This window comes from Peromyscus eremicus, chromosome 5 (genome assembly GCF_949786415.1).
Source record: "Peromyscus eremicus chromosome 5, PerEre_H2_v1, whole genome shotgun sequence".
Classification (NCBI taxonomy): domain Eukaryota; kingdom Metazoa; phylum Chordata; class Mammalia; order Rodentia; family Cricetidae; genus Peromyscus; species Peromyscus eremicus.
This window is the reverse complement of record NC_081420.1, coordinates 7540722-7552471: the sequence shown is the minus strand read 5'-3', so window position 1 is coordinate 7552471 and position 11750 is coordinate 7540722. Positions and strand designations below refer to the sequence as shown.

At 45.6% G+C, this 11750-nt stretch overlaps 1 protein-coding gene across 1 annotated transcript; it reads right to left on the bottom strand.

Annotated features, from left to right (window-relative positions):
- Positions 1–2351: 2351 nt before the first annotated feature.
- Positions 2352–5306, bottom strand: Il9 (interleukin 9). The gene is made up of 5 exons (XM_059262246.1): positions 5184–5306; positions 5043–5078; positions 4925–4957; positions 3662–3793; positions 2352–2471 (listed from the first exon to the last, which is right to left on the bottom strand). Exons 1-5 carry the CDS (start codon positions 5304–5306, stop codon positions 2352–2354), a joined length of 444 nt encoding a protein of 147 aa, XP_059118229.1.
- Between the last annotated feature and the right edge of the window lie 6444 nt (positions 5307–11750).

The window sequence follows — 11750 nt, the reverse complement described above, 5'->3', positions numbered from 1 at the left end:
AGAAGACCCAGATGCAGGGGAAGCCACCAGGGTTGCCACATGGCCAGCCAGCCAGGGAGTTTGCAGAAAAGCTTCCGTTTCTCCTGGAGATGACCCAGAGCCAGGTAAAACATAAGTGCGCTTTGAGTGGGAGCAAAGCGTTTTGTTCACGCAGCAACTCAATCCTTTATCACCTTCCTGAAACCTAAACAGCTCAGCCAACTCAAGGTTGTTGTGACTCATGTGACTGGAGACCTTGACCACTCTGTGTGAATGTTCTTTGGTTTCACTGCAGAATATTATTGATGCATTTAATCACATAATTTTGCCCCAGGCCCTGCTGTGAGTGTTATGTAACACGTGGCAGACGAATTGTGCATTAACTTTTGAAAGGGCTAAAAATCTTGAAATCTGAACCCTGCCTGACTCTTGACTTCTGCATAAGTGGGTGGCTTTCTGGATAAGTGGGTGTACATCGGGCTGTAGTCAGAGGAGGCGGCATGGAAATCTTACATAGAAGAACAGAACAGGGTAGGCAGAGCGATGGCTTGGTGAGCAGAACCAGCTGGAAGTGACTCTCTGCTCTAAGGTTTCACCAGCTGAGGGATCTTGTGAACATCTCCAGCCTAGAAAGCTTCTATGTTCATGCTTATAAAAAAGAAATACTAGTGTCTACTTCCTACCAGTCTTGGGTAATTAAGTAAGGTTCTTTCTCCCAGTCCCAAAAGAATGCCTAATGTTAAGTACTCAACACTAACGGTTATTCTAAGTGTGTGGCTTGTTAGACTTCTCAGCATTTTCTGAGTTTCACACTTTGAGTGGTAAGTTTGGAAGGGGTGAGGAAAGGCACCTTGTTTTAGGGGATCCACAGGCCAGACACCAGACATGACACACATACTCAGACACCCTCCCTATTCATTTCACTGTGTAGAGGCAGGAACCTAGTTTTGGAAGCTTCACTCATGAAGAGTGAACCCGGGGTTCCCCACATCCCTCTGTATTAGCAGATGGAGGGGGAGAGGGCCATTCTCTCTGCCAAAGACTTTCACCTGACCTTAACCCTGTGTCCATGAGTCCATCAGTCAGTGCTAAAGGGGCCAAACAGAAGATCTGAAGTCTTTTCCATCCTAGGTAGGCAGGTAGCATAAACTGACCCTTGACCTGCCTAGGGATGTTGCAAAGATACCCATAGAATGTTCTGGGTCCAATCTATCCATCAGGCACGAATATTCCTGACTCAGTTCCAATTGCATCCTTGCATCTGGAGACCCATCATCCATTCAGCCCATATTCACACAGTGCCTGCTCCAAGACAGCTCAGTACTAGTGCAGGAGTGAACAAACCAGGTCCCTGGAGAGCTGCACATGATCTGGAGAGCTGGCACTGCAAAGGCTTTGTGGGATAGAGGCCAGAGTGGACACTGGATGGGTAGAGTGTTCGGGTGAGGGGAATGGCTTCACCCACACTCTGCCAGAGTGCAGTGTTGTTTGAGGATTTCTGGGGTTTGCCCATTAGGCTTTGCGGGTTGACACGTGGTGGGTGCTCCCTGAACAGCTTCGGGTAAACAGACCATGTTGATCGCACACTTCTTTGCTTTGAGCTCTAACCCGAAGGCCCTACTCTGTGACTCATCTCCAGGCCCGCTGCCAGCCTCTTATGTAAGCCATGCCCACATTTATTTTTATTTTTAAAAATTATATGTAGATGTGGGGGGGGGCATGTGCACGTGAGTGGAGGAGCCCTTGGAGGGCAGAGGCACCATATCTCCTGGAGCTAGAGTTCCAGATGGTTGTGAGCCTCCTGACAAGGGTGCTGGGAACTGAACTCTTTGGATGAGCAGCAAATGCTCTTGACCACTGACACATCTTTCCAGCCCCCACATTCCCAAGGAGTCCCTCAGCCCTTGGACTCACCAAACAATGGCCCTTCCCACTTTGGGTCCACAGTTTGTTTCCCAGGAACAACCCCCCTTGGTAATTTGGTGTGTCCTGTGCCTCCCCCAGGCGGTTCTTCGCTTCCACTACTGTCACCTTTCAGACTGTCCCCCATAGCTGCTCACCCACAGGCCAGTCAAGGCTTAAGCCTCTAGTTCTGGGCTTGGGCTTATGACTCTGCTTATCACCAAGTCTTTGATCTGTCCACCTATGACAAAGTCCGAAGCTGTTCTGAGCAGCGTGAATGAGTAAGCAACAAGAAAGCACCTGGAGGCAGCTCGTATTTCCGCTTCCCCGTGGATCTCTATTCCCAAAGCAAATGTGGAACAAGAGCGCAGCTGGGTTTGGTCTAGAATAGCTGAGTTTATTTCTTCATTGTAACAATTAAAGAGGAAAGGCCTTATAAATTCAATAAATAGAATAAATAATATTCATCTTCATGCTCGGCGTTTTGGCGCTTGCTCCCCCGCCTTCTGGAGCGTCTGCTGGAGACTCTTCAGAAATGATAATGTGTTGCCTGCCGTGGTCTGGTTGCAGGGCTTTTCACAGGAGAAAAACTGCAGCGAGGGGAGAGGACAAGAGAGAGTGAGCAACTGCAGTAGTGTGTGCCTAGCAGCCCCAGGACCGTCTCCCCCACGCCTGGGACCGGCTGATGGGCAGGGGAGAGAGGAGTGAGATGTGGGGAAAATAAGAAGGTGATCCTGGGACAGCTAGTATGTGGAAAGACTGTGTAGGGTTAATCTGGGGTCAGGATTCCAGAAGTCTGCATGCATGCGTGTGAATATGTCACACACACACACACACACACACACACACACACACACACTTTCCTAAATGTCATTAGGGAAAATTTTCTTGGGATTCTCTGAGAACTAAATATCTATACACTTTTTATCTCCCCCCCTCCCCACCCATCCTTTCAAGGTCACTTTATAACACAGTAGTTCTGAGTGAGGCTTTGCGTTCACATAGACCAGAGTTTAAGTCCCAACTTTGTCTCTTATTAAACACAGTCGCATCCGAAAAATAACTCTCCTGGGTATCACCGTCCTCCTTTAGCAGGGGTGACAGAGCTCAAACTGGCCTCTATGGCAGGTGCTCAGCCTAACAGCACATGTGGCACAACGGGGGCAGATGCCACTCTGGGCAGATTTATGTGGCTAGACTGGCCAACCACAACACTTGGTGCTGCTGCTCTCCTATGCATACCAAGGCACAGAGGCCCACCACTCCCCAGGAACCAGGGCACATGCTGACCGTGTGGGGTGGGTGGCAAGTACCTACCTAGACCTTGGTGCCTTTTTTTTTTTTTTACAAACCTTTAGAGCCATTCAACAAACAAACAAAAAATCCTGACTTAGAGGCTACCACATCCTTGGTTAGTATGTTGAGGCATAGTCTGACTCTAGAGAGCATCTTTTGATTATAACAGGATGAATTCTTTCATCATCCAACAGGCAGAGAGAAGACATTGGCCACACGGGTGTCGGTGGTGGTTCCATTTAACCAGGGGAACCATGGAGTCCAGAGCAGCTCCTACTTCTGGAGTCTTGTTTCTGGTTAGATTTCTTACCTGCCCCCTTCCAGCCTGGGCTGCCGACCCTAACTACCATCCTCTCTCATCTGCTCAGAGACAAGCCGTCCTGTTGCTTCACGTTTTCTGCTGCAGCTCTGATCCGAAGGCCCTGCTCCTTTGGTGTCAGCATCCACTCAGAAATCAGTTGTCACATGTGAACACAGAACTCACCGGACACTGGCTGCTCTTCAGGCCTTCAACTGTCCTTTTCACCCGAGTGAAAAAAACGGAGAGTCTGGATTTCCGTGTGGCATTGGTCACTTGTGACAGGCCCTCCTGGAAGCACGGAGTGGTGCAATCATCCTGGTAAATGACAAGGGCTTAGGAAAAGGGTTCGTGAAAACTGTCTAGGACAGCTTTGAGAAAGAATCACCAAGAGAATTTTAAAGAGCGTCTTCTTCCAAACGGTGTCACCCAAACTCGTGCGATGTTCGCATCTGTTCCTCGACAGTCCAGGAAATGATCTTAAGTAATTTAAGGTGAGTCATTTTTCTAGGGACACCCCCGGAGGAGATTCTGTCCAGGAAACGTGGGCCTGATGCCCTGACAGAGGCCATGCTGCGTCTGCCTTGCACCTGGTGGCCCCGGCCAGGTCCAGGGGCTGCGAGTTTGAAAGTCCAGAAAAGGAAAAGCCTTTCTCACACCAGCTGAGGCATGCCATTGGATAGGGCTCATGTTTCAGACAAGCTAAAATCCTACCCTGAGAAAGGAGGGAACAGGCTGGACCCTTCCCTACCACAGACCCCAGAGGATGGGGCGTCTGACCTCCACAGGGTTCCAAAGTCAGCTTCTCCCAGGCCCAGCTTGCAGGGTGAGCCCTGCAGAGGTCTGGCTGACTGCTCTCTCATCCTAAGCAGGAGTTAGAGCAGGACCACAGCCTCCCTGCTCCTCCTTCACTGCCACAGTGGCAGCTGCTCTCTTGGGGTCCCATTCGGTCCCCAGCACCAAACTTTGATGCTGTCCTCCTAGAGGACAGTTGGAACCATTTGAAAGCCACCAAAAGCCAGCAGGAAGATGAAGGAAGAGAAAGTGGTGGGGGCAGGGAGGAGGAGGAGCTAGAGAAAGGAGAGGTGTGTGACATCCAGGTAGTCCACATCTGGTGCTGTTACTTTGTTTCACAGACTGGAGTCATCAGCACATGAATCAGAAAGCAATATCCATTTTTTTTTCATTTTGTGAATGACCATTTATCTCAAGATAGTCAATAAATTTTAGACTCTGAAAAATATTCAAATTTCTCAAGGGCCATGAGGCTAACTCAGATATATAGATATATGTATAATGTACACATAAACATACAAGTTTAAAAGGTGGGGTCTATACTATAACAGTTACACTAAATAATAATTTAAAATTTAGAATGTCAAGTTAAATTGTGTTACTTTTCTTCAAAGCTTAAACAGAGTCCCAGTGATCTTTTTCAATTATACTTACAGATGGGATGGGAAGACACAAGCAGCTGGTCACCTGCAAGAGAGAAATCTCAGCATAAGCGTTCCAGCTGTGAATGTTAAGACAGGTTTGGAAGGCTCTTAAGAAATCATTCACTCACATTGGTGCTGCAACTGCATTTTGAGGCTGGGTCTCCCTACAGTAGGCAAAGAGATGATAACTCAGAGTGAGTAGAGTGCCCTTCCTCATTCTCCAGGGATGGCTCACACAGTTGCCAGCTCCCCCCAGCCCCATAATCTACCTGCAGCTTCTCAATAAGGAAATTGGTGTCTCTGATCACCCATGTGGTGTTGCATTTCCGGTCCAGCACAGAACCAAGAGAACCGAAGAGCAGGGCAGAGGCAAGGATGGAGGCCACAAACATCTTGGCAGGAGTCTGGAGCTCAACCTACTGGCACCTTCCAGGCTAGCCGTATTTAAAGCTCTTCAAACCGGGAAAAACCCTGACATCAAACTGATACCCAGTGCCCACTTTTTCTCTGTAAAGTTGAGGCCAATTGATATTGAAAAATAATCAGTCTGAGTCACTTGACAAAGACTGTTTTGTGCCAGGAAATACCATTCCTCAGAAAAGATGCTTTTCAAATAGTTGGGTTCTGAAATGCTAAAGGAAAAGTTAAAGATCTACCCCCACCCCCTTCTAAAGGCAGGAATTCTGGTTGTGAGACTCAGAGCGCTTTCCATGAAGCCCAGGCCTGTGTTTTCCCCTTTGCATTAGTGGAAATGCTGATAGACAGTTCTAGTGTTGTAATAAAGGGGTCACACTGGGGATATCAGGGGAAAGCAGGGCACCCCTCTCTCTAATTGGGGTTTTCCTCGGGTCATTGTAGCCTCAGTTTACTATATGGTTGCTTAGTTACTCAAAGTCTCTCAGGCGTAGGAACATAAGCCTCTGAGAACTGAGTCTATGAAGGCTGTGCTCTATAAGCGCAGGAATGCTGCAACTGTTCTTGTTAACATTGGCCTTGGACTCTTTACAGACCATGTGTAGCCCTGGGTAACACCAGGTCAAAAATACAAAACAAAATTCAGTACTAAAACAAGGTAATGCTTAGTACCTGGAGCACCTACAGCGAAACAGCCTCCATCCCAGGTACTTGATGTAAATTAAGTCTTCCAATGAGATGGGCACTAATTTGCCGTCCTCATCTCTCCTCCTTAAGCCACTGTAAACATTTTAGCTTCCAGGTTCCCGTGTGTGCCTATGTCCATCCACCTCTTATGCAGTTATGCTTATTCCTATGACTGGAAGCAGACGCTCTTTGGCCACGGATGTAAATACAACACATTTCCTCAGTATTTTATCCATAGGGAAAATGAGGCACAGAGAAGCAAGTAATTTTCCCAAAGTCATACAACTAGGACTCTGTAGATTCTGTATTGAAAGTTACAAGTGCAGGTTTTGGGGGTGTAAAAATAGAACTCAGCTAGGCAAGTGTGCTGCACCACCAAGCTACACCTTCCCAGGCAAGTGCACTGCCAGGCTACACCCTCTTTGGTCCCTAAATGCATCTTTATAAATCCTTTTACAATGTATTTATTGAATATTACTACTGTGGTGTATGTGTATGGAATCAGGAGACAATTTGGAGGAGTCAGTTCTCTCCCTCTGCCTTGTCTCTGAGGCAGGGTTTTTTGTTTTTGCTCTGTTGCTCCAGGCTAGTGGGCCCTCAAGTTTCTGGACAATTCTCCTGTCTCTTGTCTCGCTGTAGGCATTCCGGGGTTGCAGATGAGCACCACGGCATCATGCTTTTTCACGTGGTTTCTGGGAATCGAGCCTGGGTTAGCAGGCTTGTGGAGCTGGTGCTTTTCCCAGATGATCCACCTTGACAGTCCTAAGGGCTTCCCTGTCCTGCCCACGCCCATGTGTATTCCAGAGTCTTCATGGTCTGGCTCTCCAGTCCAGTCTCCACGCTGAGACACCTAGAGACTCAAACCGACTAAATGCTTGTCAATTGACTTCAAACATTAATTTGAAACATTCTTTTTAAATGGAAAGGTGCATTTAAACAATGTTCCTGAGAGGTCTCAAAGCTAGTTCTCCTTGGAGGTAAGTTCAGATAAGAACGTTGCCTTCTGTACCATCAGATCAGCAGGCGAGAGCATGTCCATTCTTTGTCAGCAGGAGTGAACTCCTAAGCTTTGTGTGGCCTGTTATGTGAGTGGTGGCAATGGTGGTTTTTATAATTTCTTTTCTCAGGGGAGAGGGGTATTGCCTGCACAATGGGAAAGAGGGCCATCTTGGAGGTTAACAAGTTAGAGATGACTTCTCCATACATTTCCCAAATCTCCCCACAGCTTAGTCCTGCATACCTGCCTTTTACAGATCCTTGATGAAACTGATGGCCTCCTAGCCTATGGGAAACACTTTGTTTCTAAGTCTAGATTTGCACCTCTCTCTGGTAGGATGCTGGAGAGTTCAGTGTGGCAACACAGCCAGCCAATGACCTACTCTCCCCCGCCACTTTGCTGCAGTGGGAGCTGTGTGTCTCATTTTAATGCTAGCTACTTATACCCCCTGTAAAGTTCTACCCTGACCCATAGCCCTTGGGTCACCTCCCTGCTACTACCCAGAAAAAGAATGGTGTAAAGATGGTGTCCATACCCATGGGTGCTTCTTAGGCTGATCCCCTACCTTTTCCAGCTCCGAGGAATCAGGGTGGAGGCATCATCCACAGAGTCCTCCCTCCCAGAGGATACACTATTTGATTTGGAACACAATGTCCAGCAGTTAACCACAGTTCCGTTTGGAAGTCTGGTCTGATCTGGTCCAGTCTCACTGGGTGCTGACCTCCTCTTTCAGACCACCCTCCAGGCTGTGTTGCCATCTGTTTCTGCCTCTGTGCCCTTATCCTTGCTAAGCTCTGCCTGGGATGTCCCTACTCAGCTGTCCCGTACAAGGCCTGCTCTCATTCTCCAGGATTTCCCTGACCAGATAATTATTGCAATTGTATGTCTCTATCTCTCCTTAAAATAAATTCATAATATTTGTATGTATTAGTGGGATACAATGTGCCAATATTTCAGTGCATGTATACAGTGTGTCCTTTTTAACCAAGGCAGCTAGCTTTCCGTCTCCTTATCACTTGCCTATATTTGGAGCCTTTTATAAAAAGATGTATTTTTATAAAAAGATGTATATATATTTTTATATGTATATATAAGTGTTTTGTGTGCATGTATGTAAGTTCCCACTTGTGTACAGTTCCCATAGAGGACAAAGAGGGCATCAGATCCCCTGTAACTGGAGTTACAGATGGTTGTGAGATATCATATGTGTTCTGGGAATCAAACTCAGGTCCTCTGCAAGAGCAGCCAGTGCTCTTAACCTCTGAGTCATCTCTCTATCCCCAATTTAGGAACCTTTGGGGTCCTGTGCATTAGTGAACTATAACCTCCTACTGACGCTGATAATGTGCTGGGACTCCCTCCCTCCATCTAACTGTGTCTTGGTACTTACTATCCAACATCTTTTAATCTCTCCTTTCTTTCCTCTCCCTTTCCAATGCCCTAGGAATGATTACTCCACTTTCGTCTGCTATGAGAACAATATCTGTAGTTTCCACGTGTGAGACATCCTTGCTTAGAAAGGATGTGGGACGTGGCTTATTTCACCATGGTGTCTTCCAGTTGTGTCCATCCTGCCGCAGATGTTTTGTGGTAGGACCATACTCCGTTGCGCGTGCACGCACAACGCATTTTCCTCTTCTGTCGTAGACTTGTAGTTGATCCTGCATCCGAGTTGTTGTCACAGTGCCACACTCGGCCTGCAGGGTCGCCTTCAGTCATTGCCTTCGGATAGAACCAGAAGCAGGATTGCCGGGTTCTTTGGATAATCTGATTTTCATGTTCTGAAACCTTGACACTAAGAAGTCTCCACTGATCTGCGTCCCTCCAGCGGTGTCTGAGTTCACCCTGCAGACTTCCAGTCAACATTTGCTATTTTTTATGATAGTTATTTTGAATTAGATATCAAGTAAAATAAATCAAAGGTATATAAATAGGAAGAGAAGAAATCAAATTGCCTTCTTGGAAATGATATAATATATAGGTAAAACAGACAAACAATAACAACAACAACAAAAAAAACCCCAAACACTGCAAACTCCACCAAGAGACACAGATAAGGGAATTCAATAAAACTGAAGGATATAAAATCCTTCATAATCCAATATAAAAGTCAGCCATATTGTATATACTAGTAATGAACTTACTCAAAAGATAGAAGAAGCATTCTATCTATTCACAACAGCAGCAAAATTAAAGCAAAAGAAAAAATAAATGCCTTGGAATAAGCCAGGTATGAGAGTGGAAGTCCATAGTCCCAGCTACTCAGGATGCTGAGGCAGCAAGATGGGTCTAACCTGGGAATTCAGGGCCAGCAGCAAACAAACAAGCCCAAAAAGCCTAGAAATAATTTTAAGCAAAGAAGTAACAAGTCCTATAATAAAATTACAAAACACTGATAAAAGAAATTGAAGATGGTTATGTGCACACACAAGGGAAAGACCACGTATGCTTGTGGACTGGGAAAATTAATATATTTAAAGTGTTTATACTACCCAAAGTAGCTTATAGATTCAATGCAATTTCCACCCAAATACCAATTACATTCTTAGAGAAATAGCAAAACAAATTCTGAATTCACTAAGTGCTCAGCAATTACTGACTAAATGACTAACACATTGCCCTTAGACATATATATCATTAGACATATATATTATTAGAAATACTCTGTAAAGAATGAAACAGAAAGAGGACAGGTGTTTGATTCTTTATCTTTTGTTTCTGCACCCCCCCCCCCAACACACACACTCAGTTATGGAAGAGGAGCAGGTCCACGGTGAAAGCACTCCAGGTGAACACCATTGGAACGGCAGGCACCGGCCAGGCCGTGTGCAAGCTCTGAAGCTTGGCTTCTAGGATTTTTCTCAGCATCAGAACGCAAGTATGCAAATAACCAGCAGGAAATGCGCCCAGCTAAAAAAATGACTCACTGACATTAACTATCAGGGAGGCTGGGGAGCAGAACGCAGGCCAAGATCGAACACAGATAACATCTTTAGCAATAAGTGACAATAATCAGCCATTTATTTTGTTCCAATGATAAAGCTTAACATACTTATTTTGTGATTAAAAAGCTCATGTGTCATGGATTATTTCTCAAGGGATACAACAAAATGGTTATTTGTTCTAGGAAAACACAACACAAAATGACCAAAAACTTTTTTTTTGTTTTAAAAAAGCTAAATTTCCAAGCCAAAAAACCCATTCCACGTTTTACTTTAAACAGTAAAGAGATAACTAGTTCCAAGAATCTTCTAGCACTAATTTCTTCACCAAATGGTAATTTCTAGATCAATATTTCTCACCAGTTATGATGGGGGTAAGGCTCCTCTGGATATATTTTCCCCTAAAGAAGGATGCTTTTTAACTGCACACCATTGACCACTACCCTAGAATCTCTCCTAAGCCAATTCTTCTCTTCCTGACACAGGGACACAGGGACGTTCTTCCCCGTTTACCTGACATAAAGTTCTCCCCAGCCCGAGACCTAGGGTCTGTTCCTCTCCTTCTCACTCCCTACCACTGTCTAATAAGCACCCAGCCTACCTTTGTTAGTGGCGTTCTCACATCCTGAATCAGCATAGTCTATCACTACTTGAAACTTGTCCCATTTCTCAGACACTGCAGGGACCCCCTTGGCTCTGGCTGGTTCATTGATGTCCATGTGACTCAGAAGTCTGATGACTCTTGTGGTCACATTAGAGATCTTAGACTCAGTCAAACCTTTAATTATATAAGGTAATATATTAAGCACTGTTCTATATTTGATCACACTGGGCTCTCTCAACATTTTGCAACTGTTTTTATATGGAAGACCAGATGTATTTATATATGCTGGAGTGCTCAGAGGCATATCTTAGTCAACAGAATCCACAGCTTGAACAGAATGTAGCAAATCCCAAAGCTTGTGTGCGTGTGGACAATGCCAGGATTCATTCTCTGTTTCTGTTGACCCATTTCACACAGCCCATATCCCAAGATTGCTTAATATAGTCAGAAAGTCACTGTATCCATTTAGGACAAGAGGTATGGTAGTTAGTGTTCACTGTGAACTTGACAGAACCTGGAGTCACTGATAAGACAAGCCTCTGAGAGTGACTTTGAGGGACTGTCCAGGTTAATTGAGATGAGAAGACCCACACCACGTGTGGAGGGGTCTAGACTGAGTAAAGAGAAGAAAATGGGGCTGGAGAAATAGTACAGATATTAAAAGCACTGGCCACTCTTCCAGAGGACCAGGATTTGATTCTCAGCACCCCCATGGCAGCTCACAACCATCTGTAACTTCAGTCCCAGGGGATCTGAGGCCTTCTTCTGGCCTCTGTGGGCACCAGTCATGAACATGGTGCACAAACATGCATGCAGGCCAAACACCCATACATACAAAATAAATACATTTTTAAAATGCTTCTAAAAACTGAGCTGAGCACAAGGAGTCATCACTTGTGACTTCCTGACTGTGGACTCAGTGTGGCCAGCTGGCTTCTTGTCGCTGCTGCTATGCTACTCCTTGTCAGGGTGGAAAGTGTCCCCTGCCACCATCTGCCTCCATAAGGCAGAACAAATCCTTTCTTCTTCAAGTTCCTTTCTTCAGATGTCTCGTCACAGTGAGGCAAGTAACTAATACATGGACATAGATTCTAGAAAGATTAACTGTGTCACTGTCCCAAAGCTGCCATCACAACATCCTAGTAACTTGAGGGGAGAAGGATTGATTTCAGCTGACAGTTTGAGGTTACAG